This window comes from Electrona antarctica, assembly GCF_951216825.1.
Source record: "Electrona antarctica genome assembly, chromosome: 7".
Taxonomy (NCBI): Eukaryota; Metazoa; Chordata; class Actinopteri; order Myctophiformes; family Myctophidae; genus Electrona; species Electrona antarctica.
This window is the reverse complement of record NC_136812.1, coordinates 30,203,150-30,230,004: the sequence shown is the minus strand read 5'-3', so window position 1 is coordinate 30,230,004 and position 26,855 is coordinate 30,203,150. Positions and strand designations below refer to the sequence as shown.

The following is a 26,855-nucleotide window of genomic DNA, read 5'->3' as shown; positions in this document are numbered from 1 at the left end:
GTAGCCAGCGGACACTCCTGCCAGTGATCTGTAACCGGGGACAAGAGGAGGCGGGGTGTGTGTGTAAGAGCCGCTGGAGCGCTCTGTAGACGCGGGGACAAGAGGAGGCGGGGTGTGTGTGTAGGAGCCGCTGGAGCGCTCTGTAGACGCGGGGACAAGGGTGTGAGATTCTAACGGACGGGGAGTGGAATGATACAATAGATACCGATAGATATATTCAAATGGCACACCAGTAGAATATGCATTGCTCGCTATATGATGCCGACATAACCATAACTCTATGGATATAATTAACACACAGCAGGGTGAAATCAACCCTCAACGGCTTCTGTGTTGACCAGAGTGGTGGTGGTATCAAGATTACTTCAAACGACAAAAGAGTTGATTTCTAAATGCAAACTGAATCAGTCCGCGATTAATCACAGCTGTGGGTCGCAGATTGCAAAGTCAAACTCGTCCGCTCAATCGCGCATATAACAATTGCGCTAGCAAGCATGTGCGTGTGTGCGTGCGTGCGTGCGTGCGTGTCTCTGTCTGTCTGCCAGCTCTGCCTGCCTGTTTCTGTCTGCATTCTGTCATGTGAGAACTTAAAGTGCCATTTCTTTCTTTATCTTTTTCAATAGGCCTACCAATTTGTACAGCATGCCTTTGACTGTATACATACTAGAATTTCGCGGGCCTTCGGCCCGCTCATCCCAGAGTTGCGTTGCCCCGCGTTGCGATACAGAAGTCCACAGATACAGAAGTCCACAGTGACACGCGTTTTATGCAGCTGTTTTGTGTTGCAGCGCGTGCGCGCGCGCGCGTGTAGTGTTGTTGTTCTTATCCATATATGCGCCTCGGTTCGTCCCGTTTGTTCCACGCCAGGTGTCAATGCAGTCGTTTGCGCAATTTGCGTGTTTGCATTATTTTAAGTGTGTAGGCATACCATATTCTGAATGAGCAAAAAGAGGACACATGCGCGCGTGCATGTGGATGTGGACATGCGCGTGCACGTCGTGCATGTGCATGTGTCGTGCGTGGGCGGTTCTGTTAAATTCAGATGTCAAAATAATCTGTAGCCTAACATTAAATTGATCAAATATGCTCTATATTAGTTATGTATTTTTTGAAAGCAGTGGCTCTCAAAGGTGTGATCCAGGGACCCGCATGGTTCCTTGAGGGGGTTCCAAATGGACCCATTATAGGTCTGTAACTCTGAGAGTGTACAAATGGAACCAAGTGGACCCTACAGGTGTGTAACTCTGAGAGTGTACAAATGGAACCAAATGGACTGTTTTATAACTTGTAACTCTGATACTGTACAAATGGAATCAAATGGGACTGTTATGGGTCCATTTGGTTTTACTGTCAGAGTTATGGGGGTCCTTGAAATTGAAAAGGTTGAGAACCTGTATGCAATGGCGTATGTCTTGTAAAAAGAGAGACCAGCCTATTCTCCAAACCATCATATGTTATGCTTTGCTAGGTTGTACAAAATAATATTGGGTCAGTGTAATTTGCAGGAGTCACCGCGCGCACAGCTGCCTTGTCTGTGTTGACATGACATGGGCTTGCAGGACAGAACTGTTATTTGTGACAGACACATAGTTGCTTTGCAGACAATACAATCTGCTTGTCATTGGTCAGTCACAAAGCTAAGAAAACAATGTGAGAGAAAAGGTAAGGACTGGAAAGCGCTGTCTTTGTCTATCTGTGTTCCTACGTGAAGACGTGTGTGCTCTGTCTCTCTCTCGCTCTCTTCTCTCTCCTCCCTCTCTGGGGTGTGTGTGTGTGTGTGGGGGGGGGGGGGGGAGTTGTTGCGCTGCCTTCGACAGTGCTATACTTCTCCAGCAGCGGTGCAGAACCGAGAGAGTGACACATTGTTGTGGATGTAAACGGCGCAACTTGTAGCTGTAAAGAAGTTTGGATTGTGTAGTCGCAGCGGTGCTACAAAGTGAATGTTACAATTCGCACGGTGATATTGTAGGTCGCAAATGCGAGTACGTAGTGGCACTGGCGAGCCCTGTGTAGTGTAGTGCCATTGTCGCGGCATCGCGAGGCGATCCAAATTCCCCCCCCCCCCCCGCGCACGCACGCACGCACGCACGCACACACACACTGTACATAGCTGTTTGTTGTTGCAGCGCGCGCGTGTGCGTGTAGTGTTGTTGTTGGTATCCATATATGCGCCTGGGTTTGTCCCGCTTGTACCACGCCAGGTGTCGACGCGGTCGTGTTAGCATTATGGTAAGTGTCCAAGTTAGAATCAGAGTGTGCGCTGTGTAGTTCTTCTTCTTCTAGTAAACAGAAGCCGTGTGTGTGTCACACCAAAAGTGGTGACCTATAGAATCCTGTACATAGAAGCATCACGCAATCGTCTCCCTCCCTGTGTGGGTCACGTGGTGGGCTGTGAGCAAATAGGAGAGGGAATGTAGTGTTGCCAGGTCCGCGTATTGTAAGCGAGTGGTAGTGTGTGTAAGTAGCGTGTTGAATGGCATTTTTTCTGTGCTTGTTTTCATAGACGTGGCAACAAATTAGGCGGGGGTGTCGGTGCTTGTGGCGTGTTTGTGTTTATTATTGATATTGATATTGTTTGCGAGTGTGGACGGGAGCCGGCTTTAGTGGCAGTGCGATGACAATTTTTACGCGGCTGGTGTCGAGTGTGGCCGTGCGGCGCGACATGAGGAGATAGGGAACCAACGACGCGGAGGGTAAGTCTGTGACGTGTTAGTGTGTTTAGTGGGTTGTTGCAGTGTGTGTTGCAGTGTGTCAGTGACGTAGTAGCTGGTGCCTTTTGTTCCTGTGCGTGCTTTTGGGCACATGTTTTCAATTGTATATAAGGATATATTCTTTATATGTGTATATTTATTATAATGATTAGGAATTATTATAATGATTAGGAATTAATTTGCCTTTTGTGCGAACTGTGCCTAGCTGAATAGGACTGTATTTTAACATGAATCATAATGGTGGTAGGCCTACTTGAGAGCCAAATATTTTCTGAGGTGTACTTGTTGTAAAAAGGTTGAGAACCACTGATTTAACAATATTACTGTAGTTTTTTCTTAATTTCATAGGCTCAACATTCTTGTCTGGATATCAATGGTAAAACTTGTTTTTATCTAATTAAATTGAGTTTTGCTTAAAAGTAATACAAAAGTATAACTGAAATTAACACCCCTACTTTTTACATTGTGGTACTCGGATTACGTTACGGACTACAATTTTTAGCAAGTACTTGTAACTGTAGGGGATTACTTTTTAAAAGTAACCTTCCCAACCCTGTTGCTTAGCACCAGCACCAGGATATGTGCGCACGCATCCCATAGGGTCCAATTCTTTGAAAAATGTGGTGCTGTCCGTGGTGATCATCATCCATCCGAGGTTCGGATGTGATTTCCAAAGATAAACATTGTGAGCTACTGCTACTGCTTAGCCGCTACTCACAATGGCGGTCTCCAAGCCGGGAAACCGGAAATTAAAGTACCCAAATATGGGGAGATAGCCCCAGCAAGGCTTACCTACCCTCTACTGCTACCTAGTTGCAGATAAAGAGTTCTACTACATAGTTTGATTTACTGATTGATTGATTGATTGATCGATCGATCGATTGATTGATTGATTGATTGATTGATTGATTGATGGATGAGTGAATACTTCATCAGTTTGCAAAAATAAGCTCAGGAAAGTACAGTTCAATACAAGGCAAGATATGCTAATAATGTTATGAGTAATCACCCAAGGAAGCACTATGGCTAGTTTCCATTTGGGTCCTTTGTACTCAATTCATCAAAACATTTAATGACAGACAAAGACTATGCAAAAACAAGGGATGTGGAAAAAATTGAAAAAATTGAAAGTCAACACGATTTTCGACTCATGATCACCACGACTCAAAAAAGTCGAAGAATCGTCTTTTTTAAAAGTTATTATTATTTTGTAATGGCTTGGGATTGCTCTAAAACGTTAGAGCAATCCCAAATGGGAGAGGTACGAGTGTCTGTGTGTGAAACTCCTCGACCTGCTTGTTGTGGTTTGGGAATAGATCCCATCATCCCAGGGTGTGGGGTGGTATCTTAGCAACACTGAATGCGCTGTCCGATTGGTCGTGTGCTCGACTGCTTGTGTCATGAGCCAATGGGCTGCATCTGAGCCCTTCCCAGACCAGCTCACTTGGTCACACTCACAGGCAGTGTTGCCATGGTAGCTTTTAATAAGCGACTTTGGACTTCTTTTTCGGTAAAATTGTGTGTAAATATTGGTAGTTGTGGATTGTGTTATTTTGGGCTTATTCCTAAAGTGTATAGTTGTTTATTTGGGCTTGTTTCCTAATGTCATTTAAACCAGCGTTTCCTAATGTCGTTTAAACCAGTGTTTCCTAATGTCGTTTAAACCAGCGTTTCCTAATGTCGTTTAAACCAGTGTTTCCTAATGTCGTTTAAACCAGCGTTTCCTAATGTCGTTTAAACCAGCGTTTCCTAATGCCGTTTAAACCAGTGTTTCCTAATGTCGTTTAAACCAGTGTTTCCTAATGTCGTTTAAACCAGTGTTTCCTAATGTCGTTTAAACCAGCGTTTCCTAATGTCGTTTAAACCAGTGTTTCCTAATGTCGTTTAAACCAGTGTTTCCTAATGTCGTTTAAACCAGTGTTTCCTAATGTCGTTTAAACCAGTGTTTCCTAATGTCGTTTAAACCAGTGTTTCCTAATGTCGTTTAAACCAGTGTTTCCTAATGTCTTTTAAACCAGTGTTTCCTAATGTCGTTTAAACCAGTGTTTCCTAATGTCGTTTAAACCAGTGATTCTCACACATTTTCATGTCAAGGACCCCCAGATTTATCTATTTGTCACAGGAACCCCCATACAAGATTAGTGTTGTTGTTAAAATGTTTCAAAGAATATTCCACAATTTGTCACAATGATCGTTTTGAAAATAGCAGATCTACAAGCTCACAACGCCAATGTGACGCGCTGTGAGCTTGCAGATCAGCTATTTTCAAATAGCCTAGTCAGGCTTCTTTTGGGCTTGTTTACATGGACCTGGTTGCTTATTTCTCTCACACAATCTGACAACACTGCTCACAGGCACAGACCATGCAGACAGGTTCGCTCTGACGCTCTCTCGTTGGGAGGACTGAGAGCAGGACAGTTGTCAAATAAATCACGCCGTCATATTCCCCGGCCCGACTCGACCTTAAAATATGGAACAACGTGCGTCCCGTATCAGTTCATTACGGGACTCGTCTTTTTGTTTCCAAATAGGTAAAAGTGGGCTGGGAGCTTACCACTGACGAACACTGCAGGCTGCAAACAGTGAGTTTGGGGCATAGAGTTGGGGCACAGCCGATAGCATAGCCGATAGCACTGCTCTTAATTCAGTGTTGTTGTTGTTTACAAAATAAAGTCTATTTCTTTTATTATTGGGCTTTGATGCAAATTTTAAACATATAGATGCAGCTGCAGAAGTTGTGTTGCTTAAAGGAATGCATAGACACTAATGGCCTCGACTAATCGATTTGTCAAATATGAGGCCTATGGTCTTAGTTCTGAAAGATAAAGTTAAAAGAAACTGTAGCAGAACGAACTTATGCAGAAGAGAACTTACAGGACTTTTGAGACATTTGAAATAAATGCTAATTGTTATAACTATGTGGCAGCTGTTAGTCTATATAGCTGTCACAGTAGTATGTAAAACACGGCTTTGCCTCTTCTCCCCTGCGTTGGCAGGGCTCTGATCGTCAGAGCACCGCCTGCAGGGAAAAGCCGCTGGGGACAGATAGACAGCCGGATGGGGTTGCTCCAGCCATCCATATCTGATACATTATATTCTGTCCATACAGATAGATCCAGATGATCAGTAGAATTATAATTAGTCCAATGGGAGCCATCTCTCCTGGCTCCAACCTTCATAGCTCTCTGTAAGATGACTGGCGGAGGTATAGGTTGATCACATGACGGCCATTCTAAATATAGTGGTGGATTTAGAAGGAGATGTGCGGACAGGGGACCGTACAGTAGTTGTAGCCATTTGAAACCAGTGACTGTCAGAATTACGGCCAATGAACAGAAAAAAAAGCAAGATGAAAATACCCTCTTTTTGTTTCTAGTCCCATAGGGACGTGATGATATGAAATACAGGATATACAGTATTGGTGTTTTCCATTAAGTTGCCAGAACGTATGAAAATGTAGATTCCTATAATTTGTAGTTGTGTACAGCACAACCTCACTGATAGCTGTAGTATTGAGAAATGTGCCACCCTGGACTATAATCGTAATCAGTTGAGCATTAAAAAACACTATTCTCATTTTTGAAAATGGACAGTATATAGTGTCTTGTGTTTATTCTTAACACATTTGAAAAACAGTAATATCACGTTTAATTTGGAAGTATTTTTGCAATAGGTGCAACACAATCCCAAAAATGTGTAAACTCCCACTAGATTTTCAGGTAGCAGGAAGCTCAAAGATGTAGCCCAGACAAGGCATTCCTTGGCAGGGGTGACCGTGTGGATGTTAACCTGACTCCGCCAGATGGCGGCAGTAGTGAGTTCCTTCTCCTGCTCCCATCTGGTCTCTCCCGGGCAGAGACGATGATCAACGCGAGACCGGTTGACGTATTGTAGCTGTGCCACAGCGCAAATGTAACACAACCTAACAGGACTACAACTCGAAATTATTATGAAAATATCAGATTTTTGTCCTGCTGCTTCGGGTTCATCGTTTCTGCTTGAGAGAGACCAGATGCAGGCAGGAGGAGGGAACTTGTGAACTCAATACTGCCACAATCTGGCGGAGTCAGGTTATGTGGATGTAGCCTCAAGAGAAAATGCAAAAAAAAGTACAAAATAGCATAACTAAAGCCTGATAGAAAGCATTACCCCCCCCCCCCCCCCCCCCCCTCCAGAAGTATATAGACAAGTTAACAGTTTTTGGAGGACATGAAGCGTATCATGGTTTTCAACAGCTTAACAGGTTAGATGCCTAAGACGACATATATCAACCTTTGTCCAGGTAGCCACAGACGTACAGACGGCTTTTGATTAATTTGCGTTAATCCAAGAACTAAAAAGAATATATTAACACTTCCATCCACGTAAAAAGGGCCAAAATCCCCGCATGCACACGCGTGCACGCACGCACGCCGTCTTTATTGGCATTATGGCTCAAAATAGGCATGATAGGCGTGTAATAAATCATTAATCCAGCCTCTCGCTGAACAGTGTTCGAAGCATTATGGCTCGTACACACTGCCCGATATTTGCTCCGATTATGCTGTCGGGAGCATTTTTGGCGCTCGCCGACAAAACCCCCCGATCTGGAGTGCTTCCGGGTCGTAAGATGGAGTAGACGCGCTTTGCCACGCCGAAGCTCCCAAACTTTTCTAAATTACTATATAAGCCTCATTTTTATACACTCAGACTGTCCAGACTGCACTGATTTGTTTCCTTACATATTTGCGTTTTTGTTTCTGGCTGAACGAGCCAAAATGTCTACAAGAAGTAAGGATAGGAAGGAAGACTCTGTAGCTGCCACCGAAATGGCTACTGTTGCTAAGCTAATCGAGGAGATGAAAGCTTCCCTTACTCTCGAGTTCAGAACCGGCTTTTCCTCGCTTGAGTCCAAACTCGACAACCTTCAGATAACCGTTGCTGACCAGGGTCAGCGTCTGACCTCATTGGAAGACGGCTTAAACCATTATAGCGACAAGCTGGAGGAGGTTGAAGCCAGATGTGCGGCAATGGAGGAGAGCTATACTAAGCTAAAGTCCAAAATGATAGATTTGTCCTCGCGTAGCCGTAGAAATAACATAAGAATTATTGGGCTCGATGAATCGATCCAAAGTGACCAGCCCACTGACTTCTTTGCGGAGGTTCTGGTGGAAATTTTGGGCAAAGACGTCCTTCCTACACCGCCTGAATTGGATCGCTGTCACCGAGCGCTGACCGCTAAGCCAACCCGCGGATCCAGGCCTAGAGCAGTGATTGCCCGTCTACACCGCTACAGAATAAAAGAGGCTATAATCCGGGAGGCTCGTAAGAAGAGAGGACATCTGTCCTACAAAGGCAAACCAGTCCTTATCTTCGAGGATTACCCCCCTGAGGTCATGGAACAACGTTTTTCCTATCGAGATGCCATGGGCGCTTTGTACCAGCAAGGATTCAGGCCCTCGCTCCTCTACCCGTCGCGGCTTTTTATCCAGACCAAGGACGGCAAAAGAAAGCTTCTTGCATCACCTAAGGACGCTGCGGACTTCTTGAAGGCCTACTACAAAGACGCCGCAGCCTCGGTGTCGCCGGCGAGGGTGTCGCCGGCGAGGGAGGTCGAGGCGGACGTCGAGGCGGACGCCGAGGCGGACACCGTGGCCGACGCTGAATGATGGTAGTATCCTTACTGTGGTTAGCTTATTGCTAACGCTCGAACGTCATGTCTACCTCTTCGTTTAATTAAAGATTTCGGTTCATATGTGCGAGACTGTGAAGCTGGGTTATACCCGAACACTTAGGTATCTAATTTTGTTTATATGCCCCTTTTTTAATTTATGATGACTCCGGTTTTTGCATCTGTTTTCATACTAGTAGGCGAGGCGCTGCCTCTCGTTTTTCCTTTATTTTTATTTTCTTTGAAAGGGGGACAAAAAAACTTCACATGTTCTGTGCTTTGGGCGATACTGTAAGGTTTTATTAATCTCTAGATGACTATGCGTGGTTTTGTTGAATACCGAGACGTTTTTGTTCATGTTTTATGTAACTGGGGGGGTTTAGTTTTTATTAATAGCCATGTTGTTAGCCGCTCTGGCTAGCTGCGTGACGTCATCGCCCGGTCGCGTCGTTACCAACCATTGAACTCTGAACTCTGAACTCACTATGCTGACGGACGAACTGTTGTTTAGCGCCCCTTGTGGCCTGGCAGAGTAATCGCACCCCCCTTTTTTCTTATTATTTCTTTTTTCTGGATGTGGTGCCTCCCTGGGCTGGGAGGAGGTATTGCCCATACAGACCTGTGATTTTTGGACAGGACTTTTTTGGTGGATTTGATGCTTACTTGATCTTTCTGTTTACATTCAATTGAATATAACATTGTGTGCAGTGTGGATGTGTTTGTGTGTGCGTTTATTTGTGTAACATGTGCGTGCATGTATGTATGTATGCGTGTGTGTGTATGCATGTATCTATGTGTATGTATATTTTTCATTATTATTCTCACTCTTCTTGAAATAATTGTGCAATGCGGGCATGTGTGTGTGTATGCATATGCGTGTGTGCGTATGTGTATGCACATGCACAGATATATATATATATGTATATTTTTTTTTTCATAAATGTGCGGTATGGGCGTGTGCATGTGCATGCACATGTACAAAAATATATTTTTACAATCTTTTTTTTTTTTTTTTTTTTTTTTCTTTCTTTAGATGTACGCTGTGGATATGTGTGTGCGTATGCGTGTGTGCATGTGTGCGTGTGGGTACATATATATATTATTTTTACTTTGATACATTTCTTTTGACTATTTTGCTTATCTATTTGAGGTACCTAATAATATGGGAGTGGGGCTGTTGAGAAGTGTTAATCTACATTTGGTGGATTTTTGAGGGTTTTAAGTTGGATGATTAGTCCCTGTATTTTTGGGGAAAGGCCCCCCACTCGTGTTTTTTTGTCTGTTTTTTGTATGTATCTGTCTTATAGCTCAGGACACACATGTTTGTTATTAGATATGAGTAGGGATAGTGTGCCTATAGGCCCTTCTAGGTCTATTCTGCCTAAGTATCAGTCCATGTTCGATGACCATGGTTAATTCCGACAGTTTCAAGCTTTGCTCTTGGAACATTCGGGGCCTTCAAAAGGCGGCCAAGAGGAAGGCAGTTTTGTCATTTTTGAAGAAGGAGAATGTTTCTGTTGCTTTTTTACAAGAGACCCATATGGAGGCCAGGGATAATGTTAGACTTCAAACAAATTGGGTAGGGCAGGTTTTTGCTACAGCTTACTCCTCATTTAGTAGGGGTGTGGCCATTCTGGTCAATAAGAATATTGCATTTAGGCCTCTTAAGTCTGTTATAGACAGCCAGGGCCGATATGTAATTGTTAAGGGGGTTCTTCAAGGTAAAGATGTGACATTCATGAATGTGTATTGTCCTCCTGGCTACTCTGCTGATTTTTTATCTAAGATCTTTGCTGACTTTTCTGAGCTAGCTTCTGAGGATGCCTTTGTGGGCGGAGATTTCAACTGTCACCTTACCCCGTCTTTAGACAAACACCCACCTAGTTTAGCCTCCCCCTCGAGGCAAGCCAAGATGCTCTCCTCTCTATGTTCAGATATTGGATTCTCTGATGTTTGGAGAGCCCTATGCCCCTCTGATTTAAAGTTTACTTTTTTCAGTGCCCCCCATAAATGTTACACTAGACTTGATTATTTCTTTATTCCTTCCTCCAAGCTATTTTTGGTCTCATCTTGTACCATGGGAAGTATTGTTTTGTCAGATCATGCCCCTGTATATCTGGTTTATTCACTTTCTGAGGAGAGAGCACGATCAAGACGCTGGAGACTTAATTCATCCCTTCTCAAAGATGATAGATTTGTTTCATACTTCACTTCAGAATTCAAAATGTTTTACTCAATTAACTCATCATCTACAGATGATCCTTCTCTCCTTTGGGAGACATGCAAAGCCTACTCTCGTGGACTAATTATGTCTTATGTTGCTTCCAAAAGGCGTAAAAAGGAAGAACAACGCAAACTCCTTGAATCCAAACTGGCTGACCTTGAAAGCAAACACATCTTGACCCCAAGCTCAAATCTGCTTAAGGAATTGACGGCTACTCGTGCTGCCTTGAATACTTTGTTGATTCAAGACTCAGAGTACTCCCTTAAATTTGCTAGACAGAGAATGTATGAGTTCGGGGATAAGCCCGGCAGATGTCTAGCTAATCTGGCTAAAAAAAGAGCTGACTCTCAAATTATAGCCTCAGTTGTGGATTCCAATAATGTCAGATCTTTTGATACTAAAACTATTAACAAGGAGTTTGCCTCATTTTATTCTAATCTCTATAAAACAGAACAGCTGGATGATGGTGCTCTCTCCGATATGTATTCTTTTCTTGAAGACTTGCATCTTCCTATGGTCACGACTGCTCAGAATGTACTACTAGATGCCCCAATCACAAAGGAGGAGGCATTTGAAGCCTTGAAATGTATGCCATCTGGGAAAGCCCCGGGGCCGGACGGGTTTGGTTGTGAATTTTATAAGGAGTTCAGTAATATTCTATTAGATCCCTTTTTGGCAATGTTGAATCATGCTTCTGAGACCTGGATCTTGCCTCAGTCCTTGCGGGAGGCTAATATTTCACTTCTTCTCAAAAAAGGAAAATGTCCCGAAAAGTGCGCCTCCTACAGGCCTATAGCCTTACTTAATTCTGACCAAAAATTGCTTTCCAAAATTTTGGCCATGCGTCTGGAAAAAGTGCTCCCTTTCATCATTAAAGAAGAGCAGACAGGCTTCATCAAGGGGCGAAACTCCTGTGACAATATGAGAAGGCTTTTAAATGTTATCCAACTATCTCAGGGCGTCGACCACCCCGTTATGGTGCTGTCTCTCGACGCGGAGAAGGCGTTCGATCGCGTAGAATGGCCCTATCTGTTTGAAACGTTTGAGGAATTCGGCCTGGGTGGTAGATTTACCAAGTGGGTCAAAATTCTTTACGAGTCCCGAACGGCAGCAGTTTTGACTAATGGACTTAGGTCCGAAAACTTCTCTATTCAACGGGGTAATCCCCAAGGAGATCCGCTCAGCCCGTTGCTCTTCGCAATCGCTATTGAACCGCTTGCCGAGGCAATCAGACAGTCTGCTCTGATCTCTGGTGTTCGAATCGGTGAAAGGGAGCACAAAATCACACTCTATGCAGACGACGTGTTAATTTTTATTTCCAGACCTCATTCCTCTATTCCCTGTCTAACTCAAATGATCTCTAGGTTTGGCGCCTTTTCGGGGTACAAAATTAATTTCACTAAGTCTGAAGCCATGCCACTTGGTTCTCTAACATCTATCCCAGACCTGTCCGAACCCTTCCCTTTTAAATGGTCACCTGCTGGTTTCGTTTATTTGGGAGTGACTATAACACCTGCTTATGATACACTGTTCAAGGCCAACTTCCCTCCTCTTTTAGATATTATAAAAGCAGATTTGGAACGTTGGGCCCCCTTACCCCTCTCTTGGCTAGGTAGGATAGCTCTTATAAAAATGAATATTCTCCCCAGAATACTTTATCCATTGCAAATGATTCCTGTATTGTTGACAAACAAGGTTATCAAGGTACTAGAAGGCTGGTTAAGTACTTTCATCTGGAGTGGGAGGAAGCCTCGGCTGAAATTGGCCAAGCTGCAAATGGATAGCGCAGATGGTGGTCTAGATCTGCCCAATATAAGGCATTACCAACTGGCCGCGCACCTCAGGGTGCTTACGAATTGGCTTAAATCGGATCCTTCCTCGATTTGGCTTGATATTGAATCTTCACAGTCCAAGTGCCCTCTTTGGAATCTATTATTCATAAAGGACCTTAAGTCTATTAGGAAATGTTGTTCTAACCCCATCACGCTATGTTCAGTCAAAGCCTGGAGGTCTGTGCGTACTATTGAAGGCCGTGCTAAATTGACATCTCCCCTTACTCCAGTGGTAGGCAACCCCGACTTTAGGCCGGGACATTCGGATGTAGGCTTTAGGACCTGGCATGAGAAGGGCATTACCAAACTTGGAGACCTGTTTGATGGCCAGACCTTGATGTCTTTCACACAATTGCAGCAGCGTCATGGGTTGCTAAAATCTGAATTCTTTAGGTATTTACAAATTAGACATTTTATTACTGAGGACACTTCACTTGTAACCAATAGTTCCGCTTCACAGGTAGAACGAGCCCTCTCTTTGCAATTTTCCAAGAAACAAATTTCAATTTTCTGTGACGTATTGAATTCCTACTCATCTATATCCTCTCAGGTTACTAAGCAGTCCTGGGAAAAAGACCTGGACGTCTCTATTCATGATGAGGACTGGGCAGATATGTGGGCCTATGCAAAACAGATTTCAGTTTGTAACCGAACTAAATCCATCCAGTTCAGGATATTACATCGTATACATATAACTCCTGCTCTCAAGAATAAAATGGATGTCAGTGCGTCCCCATTTTGCTTTAAATGCAAGACAGAGATTGGTAATTATGTTCACTGTCTTTGGTCCTGTGTGAAGCTTCAGAACTATTGGTATGACATTGTATCAGAACTCTCTGTTATTTTTGGTGTCCCGATCGATTTAAACCCGTTGTGTCTTTTACTTGGTCTCCCAGATGATCATGTTATTGATGTCAAACATAAGAGGTTGTTCAACTTATTGACGTTTGCTGCTAGGAAAAATATTCTTTTGTTTTGGATCAAGGATGTTGCTCCATCAAAGAAATCATGGCATAACATTATAATGGACTGTATTCCTTGTGAATACATTACATGCATGGTGCATTCTAAATTGGACACTTTCTACAAAATTTGGGACCCTTATTTAGATCATATTGGACCAACATTGTCTGCCACAATACTTGGAGGTTTTCCGTGCCAGCCTTAGATATCTTATATGCCAGCATTCTTCCCTGGTGTGTGCTCTGCTTTGGGGTGGGGGCTGGTCTGCCCTTTGGGTATGGGGGGGGTGGTCGCCCGGGCAGGGGTCTCGATGCATTGCGTCGGGGCCGCTTCTTGGGGCGGTGGCCCTGCCGCCTGGAGGGGGGGGCGGTTGCCGCCTTTGAGTGGAGTATGCATGGGTCTGCTCTTGTTGTGATGTTTTGTGCCTATGATAGCTGTATTGTCTGCCTTTTTAACATGTATTTGTATGCTGTATGGATGTATTTACTGAATGGGAGTCTATCGAAACTCAGAGTCGTTGTGGTTCATTGTCCTTGCCATGTCTTTGTATGTTCAATCTTTTTATTTATAGTGATGTTGTGCCTGAGCTGTTTTTTTTGTTTTTTGTTTTTGTTTGTTATTATGTTCTTGTTGTGTAATGTCTGTTTGTTGTCTGTAATGTTGTGTAATGTCTGTTTGTAAAATCCAATAAATATACTTTATAAAAAAAAAAAAAACCCCCGATCTGACGTAAAACCAGGCTTTGATCGGCGAGGTTTTGCTCGATGTGTGTGAAAGGAGCTGCGAGAAGATCCAGCGCCAATAAAAGTGCTCGCCGACGCCTCCCCGACCATTTCTGAACATCTAGCAAGTTTGATATTTGACTCTGTCGCCGACTGGATATCATATGAACTGGGTTGCGACTACGCCCCGATAAGACCTGTATTACAGCCAACGAGAGCACGCTGTCTGTCTGTCTGTCTGTCTGTCTGTCTGTATCGATAGATGATCAGATGATAACCATTATTCCTTGGGTAAATCCCTGTCCTGTGTCGTACATGGTAGCATTAGCCCAATGTTGCTGTTAAATAAACCATAACCAAATCATTTCACTTGAATAATGTTGACAAAACCGCATCGGAGCAAACTTTTGGGCTCTCTCTCTCTCCCTCTCTGTGTGTGTGTGTGTGTGTGTGTGTGTGTGTGTGTGTGTGTGTCTGTGTGTCTGTGTGTCTGTGTGTGTGTGTGTGTGTGTGTGTGTGTGTGTGTGTGCGCGCGCGGAGAGAGACGGATAGTTATTTCATGAAAATCAAGATTTAACGTCCTGTCTCACTGCAGCCCACGTAGGCTACACTACACGCTGTCACAAACATTTCGCCGCCTGGCGCCTGTGTGTGTGGCATGCACAGAGAGAGAGAGAGAGAGAGAGAGAGAGAGAGAGAGAGAGAGAGAGAGAGAGAGAGAGAGAGAGAGAGAGAGGGGCGTCCTCTGTGTCGGTCTCGCATCATGTCGGTCATCGGATCATGCACGTGCGTGAGATGTAAAAATGATGAAATAAAAACAAATGAATATCGGGTCTTGATCGCATCTTGGTGAACTCTTGCAGTGTGTGATGCCTAGTCTGCGACCAATCGTTTAGTGTGAAAGCCACAAAGATATAATGAAGAATGATGAAATACATGACGATCTGATGACTCGCCGACAACTTTAAAACTCCTACAGTGTGTAGGGGCCATTAGCAGGCCTCACCGAGCCTCCTCAGATTCCCCTCTCTATACTAAATGGGCCTTCGAACAAAAACAACGACCTCCCCATTTGCTCTCATGTTTAAGTTTATTCTGGCACCTGGTAGCTAAATTGTGCTGTAGCCTAGTATTGAGATTTACTGCTGGTAAGTTTCTCAATAAAGAACCAATCAATGAAACTCTGCATTGTATTTGTCACAATTATACCCAATACATAGGCTAGCTTAAATAAATTGCAAATCTATCACTTAAGTCCATGCAATCAACTCAAGTCAGTTAAAATAAGGGCACATGGCTGCTGGAGGGGTGAATTCCTCTCCCAACAGAGACAATGTCATCAACTTCGTCCCCTATGTCGTCACGGCACCGCAACGCCGACGGTTCTGTGACGATATGATATGGTAAATCATTATTGTCGACCCACATGGTCACTAAATGCAAAAAGATGGGGAAATGTTTAACCAATAGAGCTCTAATCATACAGTGTTATATTTGTGTAAAATATAATGTAACACAAAATTCAGAGCTGCCGTGTCAATAGGCATATACTGTACCACAGGCCATGGTAATGGCCAGGGTGTAATTTTATAGCCTACCACATTAGTCGAAATCTATATACAGTAATGTCCAATATGCTGTTTTTGTACACAGAGAGAGAGAGAAAGAGAGAGTCAATAGCGCAGAACAGAACAGAACAGAACAGAACAGAACAGAACAGAACAGAACAGAACAGAACAGAACAGAACAGAACAGAACAGAACAGAACAGAACAGAACAGAACAGAACAGAACGGTGGCCAGTCACTAGTCCACCAACACACTTCTGGAACTGCTGCAACTCCCGACAAATTAACATGCGTCTTTTCATCTTGTAGTGTTACATAGCAAAAGACCAATAACTCTGTGACGCCCCCAATATTAAACATATATTATTTTGTATTTTCTTGCATAGTGTGACATATCCTATGACCCTTTCATTGCGTTAATCAATTCTACCATAGAATCTCTAGTGCGCTGCTGCTAAGCTATGGAATGAGCTCCCCTTCCACCTCAGAACTGTGGCCTCTGTGGACATTTTTAAAGGACTGTTAAAAACTCACCTTTTTAAACAGGCCTTTTCATAGCCCTATTTGACTTCCCTGTTCATTTTCACCGGCTTGGTTAATGTTAATTGTTTTATTTTATTTCTATTTAGTCTTACTTCATTTTTGACTTGTTTTAATTGTATTGACTCTGAATTGACTATTATCGACTTGTTTTACTTTTATTGTTGTTAAAGCACTTTGTGACTGTGATTGTCTGCGAATGGTGCTCTACAAATAAAACATACTTAGTTAATTAATGCTCCTGCATTCTCCAGTGTGCACTGCCCATGACATGGCAGTCATGTTAAACTATAAGCATCATGGTTTAAGTAGGCCTAATTAATTTACAATGCCACATCCTTTAAATGTAAAGCCCTGATGTTGTTTCTTTTCCAGTATATTTGTTTGTCCGATGGTCGGGTAACTTGATTGATTATGGGTACATTGGTTGGCGTGGAAACACCTGCAGGCGAGACGTGAGACGTATAGACTATAATATCATGCGATTCATGCGATTTCTTTTGATATGGATAATGTATTTCTGGAATACAGTTGAATGCCAAAATGCAAGCACAGAGTGAGTTATAACGCATAGGCTCAGGGCTCATCAATTCATTCCGGTGAGGCGTTTATTTTTTATTCATGTTGGTAGGCAAAGTGGAACCGGGATAGCGTTGACACATCGTGACAGAACTGGGACTCGTTGACAGAACAGTGACGGAACCGATGGCGTCACAACATATGGGACGAAATCGACGAACGAGGAGGCGGAGTCGCCGGAAGTGGTCATTGGGCGCGAATCTCGCTGGCTCTCCATGGCTATTAAACCTAATTTATCGCAATATCCTCTGCTGATAATAGCAGAATTACATTATTATGTCACAATGTGATGCTTTATAGGCTTGTAGATCTGATATTTTTGGCATTAGTTTGTGAAGAGTTAACTGGGCAGGCTAAAGTCCAAGCTGCTCTGCAGCACCAGGCCCAAATATCACTCAGCTCTGTACATTCATGTAGAGTAGACCACCTGGTGGCAGGTAGCAGCAACACACACACACACACACACACACACACACACACACACACACACACACACACACACACACACACACACACACACACACACACACACACACACACACACACACACACACACACACACACACACACACACACACACACACACACACATTTGGGCACATACTGTACACACGCACACAAAGCTAATTATAGACAGATGGGCTAACCACCACACTGTCAGAGCAGATCCCTCTCCTTCTGCCATCTGAGGGAGCTAATCCACCAGTCAGCTTCACACACACACACACACACACACACACACACACACACACACACACACACACACACACACACACACACACACACACACACACACACACACACACACACACACACACACACACACACACACACACACACACACACACACACACACACACACACACACACACACACACACACACACACACACCAATTGTAATAAGGTGCTTGTAATAACCTACAGGGTTAGGGTTGGTTCTAGTGACTGATATTGTCCTTTTTATCCTTTTATCTATCTATAAATGCACCAAGTCTCTGTATGTATGTCTGGGTATAATCCACGTAACTCAAGAACCGTTAGCCCCACCGGCTTCAAATTCAACACACGCATTCCACACCACCGCATGGGGTGCAGTGCCCGGTGTCGAGTCGTTCGGACCCGCGGTTGTCCAGAACCGCCCAAAAAGGCCTCTGCCCGGGATCTGGACAGGGCCCCTGCCCATATATGAAGCTGGCCTGTTCTGACTTCACAACACTCCATATTTGGGCATGCCTGACACAGAACTCCACAAGCTGGCCTGTTCTGACAGCCCAACACTCCATATTTGGGCATGGCTGACACAGACATATCTGGGTGGGGCAGAACTCCATATATAGGAATAAAGGGACCCAGAGAGACACATGCAGACATCTGACATCATTCTGAAAGGCCTCTGCCTTGGCTCTGGACCGGGCCCCTGCCCAATGTGGCCTTTTCTTACCTCAACAAAACTCCATATTTGGGCATGCCGGACATAGAACTCCACAAGCTGGCCTGTTCTGACATCCCAACACTCCATATTTCGGCATGGCTGACAGAGACATATCTGGGTAGGGCATGCATTTCCAACTTGCATCATTCCAAGTAGGCCAGTGCCCAACGGGCACCGCCGAAGAGGCCCCACGGGCACTTCTCTAGTATTATAAAATCACACCAGTGAGGGGCGCTAATATATTAAAGTCTAACTCATGTTGATTAGGTGATGTAATGGTGATGTAAAACAAATGGTGCCAACACAAACAGTAAATGCCATTAACAACAAAGAGACAATATGATGTAATGAGGGACAATATGATGTCAATTTTCCTTTCATTGTCAATGGCATTTTTATAACAAACATTGAACTAAAAACAAACATTAAACCTGTATATAGGAGGGCCCTCAAAAATGAGAGGGCCAGCCAGCAGGGCAGGCGGACAGATACGGAGATCTCCATGAAAGGGTCACAGACGGGTACAACCATAGTCAGACTATTCGCATGTATGGAAATGCGATTTCTTTGACGTGGCCAAAAAAGGCAGAAAAGTGGATCGAGCAAATCATAACAATTTACTCATTGAGAGATCTAAAGGTCAGAGGTCTTTTGACGAGAGAGTGCAAGCTTCAGTTCCTGAGGGATCGTCACAGTCCTCTAACATATTGACGTATTTTGTGAAGAACGATATAATTGCCAAAACTGCTAAAATGGCCATGATTGTTTTTACTGTTATATTCAATGATAAAACATTGTCAAACTTTGTATTAACCTGCTGATGAAGTAAGTGTAAAACAAAGTGCTCAAAAATGGACTTACTGAAATGGGACCAGTTTAATCATCAGTATGATGTCAATATGACATCATCATAGCAGTATGATGTAACATTTTTGGGGACAATTATGAATAAATACACATTGTTCCAATTTATTACCTTTTGATTTTTGTGTAGAAATTATTTGTGCAAGATAACCCGGTGACGGCTGATAAGATCACCATGGAGGAAGGTATCAGATCCAACAGCGACGCCGTGCGCCCCGACCGACCGGCGTCGCTGGCACAGCGCTTCCGGAGGACAGTGCTGGCCAACCTGCTGGTGATCCTGACCGTGGCGGGGGTGACGGCGGGGGTCTGCATCGGCGTGGGTGCGCGCCACATGCAGCTGACCCACGCCCAGGTCGTCTACGTGGGCTTCCCGGGAGAGCTGCTCATCCGCATGCTGAAGCTGATCATCATCCCACTGGTGGTGTGCAGCCTGGTGAGCGGAGCAGCCAGCATCGACCCCAAGGCCCTGGGCAAGCTGGGCGGCTGGGCCATGCTCTACTTCCTGTCCACCACTGTTATCGCCTCCGTCATCGGCCTGGCGTTGGCCTCCGCTGTCCGCCCCGGGTCGGTCACTGCCGGTGGTGTCAGGCCTCCCCCGTTGGACGAGGGCTTTCCGCAGGCCAGAGAAGCGGTGGACTCGTTCTTAGACCTGCTCAGAAACATCTTTCCCTCCAACCTGGTGTCCGCCGCCTTCCAGACGTACGCCACCAGCTACAGACTGATCGCCACTAACGGCACAGACGGAGTCACCGCCATCGACAAGGTGCCTTTCGGAACAGAGCAGGACAGCACCAATATCCTGGGTCTCCTGGTGTTTGCCATGGCGTTTGGCGTGGTGTTGAGGAACCTCGGAGAGAAGGGACGAATTCTCATCGAGTTCTTCGGTCAGTTCAACGAGGCCACTATGCACCTGGTGTCCTGGATCATGTGGTACGCTCCCGTCGGCATCGCGTTCCTCATCGCGGGTAAGATTCTAGAGATGGGAGATGTTGGCACCCTGTTCGTCAGCATGGGGAAGTATGTTGGCTGCTGCGTGCTCGGCCTGGCCATCCATGGCCTCGTGGTAGTGCCCGGCATCTACTTGGTCTTCACCCGGAAGAACCCATACGCCTTCCTGTGGGGGATAGTGACCGCCCTGGCCACCGCCTTCGGGACGGCCTCCAGCTCTGCCACGCTGCCCACCATGATGAAATGCGTGGAGGAGCAGAACGGCGTGTCCAAGCACGTCAGCCGCTTCGTGCTGCCAATCGGCGCCACCGTCAACATGGACGGAGCGGCCCTGGTCCAGTGCACGGCCACCATGTTCATCGCCCAGCTCAACGGCGTGTCCCTCGGCTCGGCCCAGGTGCTCACCGTCCTGGTGATGGCGGCGGCCTCCAGCGTGGGCGCAGCAGGCATCCCCGCCGGGCACGTGCTGACCCTGGCCATGATCCTGGAGGCCGTGGGGCTGCCCACCAAGGACATCTCTCTCATCTTGGCCGTCGACTGGATCGTCGACCGCGTCAACACCATGGTCAACGTGGAGGGGGACGCCTTCGGCGCCGGGCTCCTGCAGCATCTCGTGGACCGCAGCAGTGCTCCTGCAGGCCAGGAGGAGATGGAGCTGAGGCTGAGGGAGAAGATCCAAGACTTGCCGCATGTTCAGATACAGCTAGGCTCCGAGGCCGACGCACCGGCCTAACCTCCTTTAAACACTTGAAGCCCAGCGTCCATATTCTGGGGGGGCATTATAGCCAAACATAGCAGATCTACAAGCTTGCAACATGTTGCGTTGCGACGCAGCTTGTATATCGGCTATTTTACGCAATTAGATTTGGTGTATACAAACCCGGGTCCAACCCCTTGTTTTGGTTCTGTGACCCAAACGATGGGTCACTAGCAAATTGAACCTTGATATAATTATCTCAAATTCTCAACAACCCCAAATATGAAGTCACCCCGCTTTCCGGGTTTGTGTGAACACAAACATTGGCTTGTGATTGGCTGATCACCCCATAGTGATGATTTGATTGGCTGAGAAAAGTACATATTGAAGATAAAAGTGAGGCCGCAAATTGTGATTGTCCGTTGTGACTTGTGATGATGTATGAAGAAAGAGCACTCACTTCACACGGGTGTGATTTAAAAAATCACACCCGTGTGAACTGAGTGGTGTAAGGTTTTATATAGCATGATCAGCTGTGGTCTGACGTAATGTCTGACGTAATGAAATCACACCCGGATGTGATTTCACAACTGGCTTTTTTTGTGCAGAAAAAATGAGCATGGTTGCTACGGTCATCCAGTTCACCCGGGTGTGATTTAATTACGTCAGAAATTATTTTGAACATAGCAACCATGCTCATTTTTTTCTGCACACAAAAGCCAGTTGTAGGAGTGGTTTACACCACTCAAAATGTAATTTTGTCCAATCTGTATGTATAGTAGAGTATGTATGTTAGTACAATTATAAAATGTATACAATCTGTTCGGTAGTGTATGTTAATACAATTAGTTCTTTCACCATATTATGTACATTGTGGGTAATGCGATTTAATAGAGGCCTATGGATGCTAGCCGAGGAAGCTAACAGAGGCTAAAAAATCTCGTGTTTCTCATGGATGGCCCAGATGACCTTAATAACTTTCCACGAGAGATCTCGAGGAAAGCACGGATTGGGTTAAAAAACACCATTGGCTCCCGAAGTAATCCGGATAAAACATGACCGGTGTGCTGCAGGAACACCCGTGTCATCCGCGTGCGGTTAGGTTTCTGGTTTAAGGACTTCAGTGTTTTGTACCATACAATTGTATGTATAAGTACAGAACAAAGAATGTTTTCTTTTGCCATCTTTGTGGAAAGGTGCAATTCTGGGGAAATTGCAAAGTGTGGTTGGCTGGATGGCACAGACGCCTTCGGACATATAGGCCCCTCCCACTGACAATGTCAAGTCACCCCTGTGATGATGTGTAAGTAATTAGGAGGGGATTTATCCCCCTAAATTTGTTTTTGCAACAAATGCATTTGCACCCTATGGATGAGAATGGAATTCCTTTGGGGTGGATTGGACATTCCGTTTGTGATTTGTGGCATTTTTTGTAAAATAGGCCCCTCCCACTAACTTTGGGAGCAGATTACGGCCGAACGATACGGCCTGTGGAAAGTCTGCCTGTGGTGTTTAATCGGATAGGTGCATTGACACCGATTTGTGTGAGATTTAAAAAATATATAAAATATCTAATTACTGAATCTTAACTTATAAACTGTCTGGGGTGCAAAAGCCTGAGTAGACGATAAAATTACCCAACACATTTTTGAAAGTGAAATACCGTATCCCTTTAAAAGGATCCCTGGCTAATAAAACAAATATGTCTTAAAACATTATACTTGCCCTCTATAACTAAAATTACAAAATAATAACACCATAAATATTTTATTTCTTTCATAAATATAGAATCTTTCACTCAATAGGGACTGCTCCCGTCGCAAGTTGATGATGTCATATGCCCATGTGTGGTCTAGCCCTATGGAATTATGGAATGCACGTGCTAATAAAAAACAACTTAATACTTCCTAAGTTAATAGTTAATAGCACATGCATTTCATAATTCCATAGGGCTGGACCACACATGGACATATGACATCAACTTGCGACAGGAGCAGTCCCTATTGAGTGAAAGATTGTCTATTTATGAAAGAAATAAAATATTTAAGGTGTTTTTATTTATTTATTTTTAGTAATAGAGGGCAATTATAATGTTTTAAGACATATTTGTCGTATTAGCCAGGGATCCTTTTAACAGTTTCACTTTTTCGATGAACTGAGTGTGAAGAACCCATGCAATGGAAGCTTTCTTGGCTTTTTTATGCAAACTGTATCAATCAATCAATTAAACAATGTTTTTTGTTGATTGATAATAGTTGCTAAAAATAATCAATAGTCGCAGCTTTAGATTGAAGCTGTGCTGTAAACTAGAATATGTATATACTTTTAGAAAACACACCTCACTATTCCCCACATCTATATAATAATCTACAGTCTGAGAGAAATGGTGTCAGACAGACTGTCTGTCTAACAGACAGGGAGAGAGAACATTCTAAAGCTTATCAGACACAAGAAGAAAAGGTTGATAAATGACCTTTACTTTGTCAAAATAACATGAACCGAAGATTGGTGTGTGTGTGTGTGTGTGTGTGTGTGTGTGTGTGTGTGTGTGTGTGTGTGTGTACGCACGTAGTGTACTTGTCCATCCCTGTCCATTGTCCATCTTCCATCCCTTCCCTTCTCTCTCCATCCCCTCTCCAACCCACCCTGTTCCATTCCCCAAATTTAACTTTCCATAATTTAACATTTTAAAATGTTATTGCTTGATTCGCTTGATTTTTTATGTCTTCTAATTTGATTTATGTCTTGTGTTTTATGTAAATCACTTATAACTTTATTATGATAGGTGTTGTATAAATGATTATTATCCACACATACTTAACATCGTTCCAAGTTTAATCTCCATCTTATTAGGCGAAGTACAGGACTTACACGGCGACATCTTGACTGTCCACAGTGTCCAGCAGCCTATACCTAACGGCACCCCCGGTTGCCATGTACTTCCTATAATTCTGGTTAGTTAGACACTTTTGTTGTCCAGCCCAATGCATACTTAACAAAAAGCTCATATGGTACACACATAGCGCCTGGTTGGCTGGCTCACAAGTGGCAGGCAGGCAGGAACTAGCGTGCTGAACCCAATCCACAGCCATTGAACACAGATAAAGCCAAAAGCAGGCTGAACCAGGCCCAGCTGCAGCAAGCAGTGACAGAAAGGGAGAGAGGGAGAGTGAAGAAAGAAAGAGAGGGAGTACAGAGTGTGGTGAGAAAAGGGAGCAGAGAGGCACCTGTGTCATAAAATCGATCATCACTCACTACGACCAATAAGGCCTGAGCTATATTAGATAAGCATGGGTGTTTACCGAAAATAGCTGGTATAAAAGCTTGCAAATCGGCTATGTTCAATGCACAACACTGTCCGGTGCCCAACTAAATCAGGCCTATGCTATTTCCACAGACAATCCACTAAACACTGTGAACACACGCACGCACGCATGCGCACACGCACACGCACACACACACACACACACACACACACACACACACACACACACACACACACACACACACACACACACACACACACACACACACACACACACACACACACTTCTGAGTGGCGATCACTTGATGAAAGCACTGATTTACTGAATGATGTCATTTTTTGTCATCTGACTCTAAAATATCCTCATGAACTAATAAATTAAATTGTGCTGTAAAAATACCTCTGGCCTTCCTGCAGCCTGTCTGCGGTAATTCAAAATCACATCCACACTGGACATAAAAGAAGATGCAGTTTGAGGCTCATCAATCTCTTCCTCAGAAGGATTCCTTCTAGTCACACATGTTTAGAACTACAGTATGCTGATTAGCAACAACATTTGCCATTGTGCCAAAAACTAATTTTCAAAAAGCCTACAAACTATTCTTTTCCTCTGCATACTTGTTTTCAAAGAAAAGAGGTTTGACCAACAGTCATTCATTGCAAATGGGAAATAAAAGAGATTATAATTACCACACCAGGACACAATGTGCTGCTGTGCACTGAATGTAATTGTACAAGTCACAGTATTATATTCATACTTAGGCACATAAAACCAATCCTCTCCCTACAAAAAACATTCAAAATATAACGCTGAAAGGAAAGGAAAGGAAAAGAAAAGAAAAGAAAAGAAAAGAAAAGAAAAGAAAAGAAAAGAAAAGAAAAGAAAAGAAAAGAAAAGAAAAGAATGCTCCCTGCTACGTGCCACTGGCACTCTGGACCTGAAGCTCAGCTCTACTGCTGAGACTGTCAGCACCATGGACAGCACCATGGAGAGCCTGGGAGTGTGACAGTATGTGAATGTTTATTTATGGAGGAGGGAGTGGGTGGAGGTATGATCAAGTTCAGTTCACAGCAAACTAAATGATAGCAGAAAAATCATCATCAAGTGTCATTGGATGATGCTGGGTGATCACTCTTGGATGAAACAGCAAAGCTGTGTGGAGAAAAAACATTTAACATCGTTAGTTTTTCCATCTATAATGCCTTTTATGAAATGTGTTAACATTAATATCCTATTTATTTACTTGTTTATTAAAGGTATTTGTAATCGACACAAAAGAGAAACTGGGCATGAATAAATAGATAAAATAAATAAAAAGTCAATGAAGAAAACAGATGCACAGCAAATTGAGATAGAGATCAGACTGGTATCTTCCTGATTCTGGTATTCTGCAGTAGCAGCAGCAGCAGCAGTTACAATAATGGCAGCTAGGAGCCATGGGCGGCTGGGTTATTGAGCCCGATACCATAGGGCCTGACGTGAGAGATGGCTCCAGCCTCAAGGTTAGAATTACATGTTCAGCCCGCCGAGTAGCCGAGATATGACACGCCATTGATCTCCGTTTTAATTTTATGGTGGCTACCTCCAGATTCAAACGCTCTAGTAGGCTATAGCCTGGCCCTCTTTTAATCAATCCCATATCATTTAGTATTTAACTAACGCAAATGGCCAAGTGATCGCTGTAAAAATCACTCCCCCCAAAAGCATTAAAGTTGCATTAGATAAAACAAAGATTAGTGACTGTGGGGTCTTTATGATGTGGGGAAGAAGCCCAAAGACGAGCGAACCAGATCCATCGTTAGCAAATCTGTATTTCTGTTCCTCTGCAAAACAGACAGACTACATTAGGGCTAATGAACTACAGAGGCAGAAAAGATGAAGAAAACAAGTAAAGGGGAAAAGAGACTTTAAATTTCCAGTCCTTGAGAGCTGTTGCATAATTCCTCTTGTGGTTGGTGTCATTCTACATATTATATTCAGCCTCAGTCGTGTCTTGGCAGGTTATGTTGAATATCAATCATTGTCCTTGAGAGAAAACTAGTACAGCATTTAGACGTTAACAAATTGGTTTTCAACAAACAGCTTAACTGTACTGTAGTGGTGGTGCTGCCTAGCCAGACACACCACTGGTTCTGAACAAGATTTACACATGACAAACTCTGAGCCTCGACAAAACTCTCCCCCCAAATTGAAATACGACAACATATTAGAAAAAATAATTTAAAAAACAACTTTTTTTTTCAACGAAGATTCATGTTTTAGGTTGTTATTAGAGAAAGTAAAAGATGAGCCTCGACAAAACTCTCCCCCCAAATTGAAATACGACAACATATTAGAAAAAAATATTTAAAAAACAACTTTTTTTTCCAACGAAGATTCATGTTTTAGGTTGTTATTAAAGAAAGTAAAAGATGAGTGTTAATTTAAAAATGTGCTGCTTTCTCGTTTGAACGATTTTAGCTATTGTTGACAGGGGGGCAGGGGCATTCAAACAAGTGGCTAAATATATATATACTTTTTTTACAAACTTTTACAGCGATTTCTTTATTATTATTTACTATAGCCCTACTAGACCCCAGGAAATTACATCTGGCCACAAAAGATCACGGGATCTATTAAATGTGAAGGGGGAGGTGACAAACTGAAATATTGAGCCTATGACACACAGTATGGCAGCCCCCTAGTAGTCAAGTTGTTCGTTCAAACACACAGAAAACAACTGTGGCCAGATGACATTTCCTGGGGTCTAGTAGGACTATAAGTAATAATAAAGAAATCTGCAAAATCGCAGTAAAACTTTGTAAAAGAAAATACATATTTAGCCACTTGTCAAAAATAGCTAAAATAGTTCAAACA

The 26,855-nt window shown here is 43.8% G+C and overlaps 2 protein-coding genes across 2 annotated transcripts in view; one reads left to right on the top strand and one right to left on the bottom strand.

The window, feature by feature from the left end:
* agbl4 (AGBL carboxypeptidase 4) overlaps nt 1–26,855 on the bottom strand; it is a 448,634-nt gene that overhangs the window by 394,017 nt on the left and 27,762 nt on the right. The window lies entirely within an intron of this gene.
* Nucleotides 19,261–20,769, top strand: LOC306927266 (neutral amino acid transporter B(0)-like; the record flags this gene model as incomplete). The annotated part of the gene is made up of 1 exon (XM_079506975.1): nt 19,261–20,769. One exon carries the CDS (start codon nt 19,261–19,263, stop codon nt 20,767–20,769), a length of 1,509 nt encoding a protein of 502 aa, XP_079363101.1.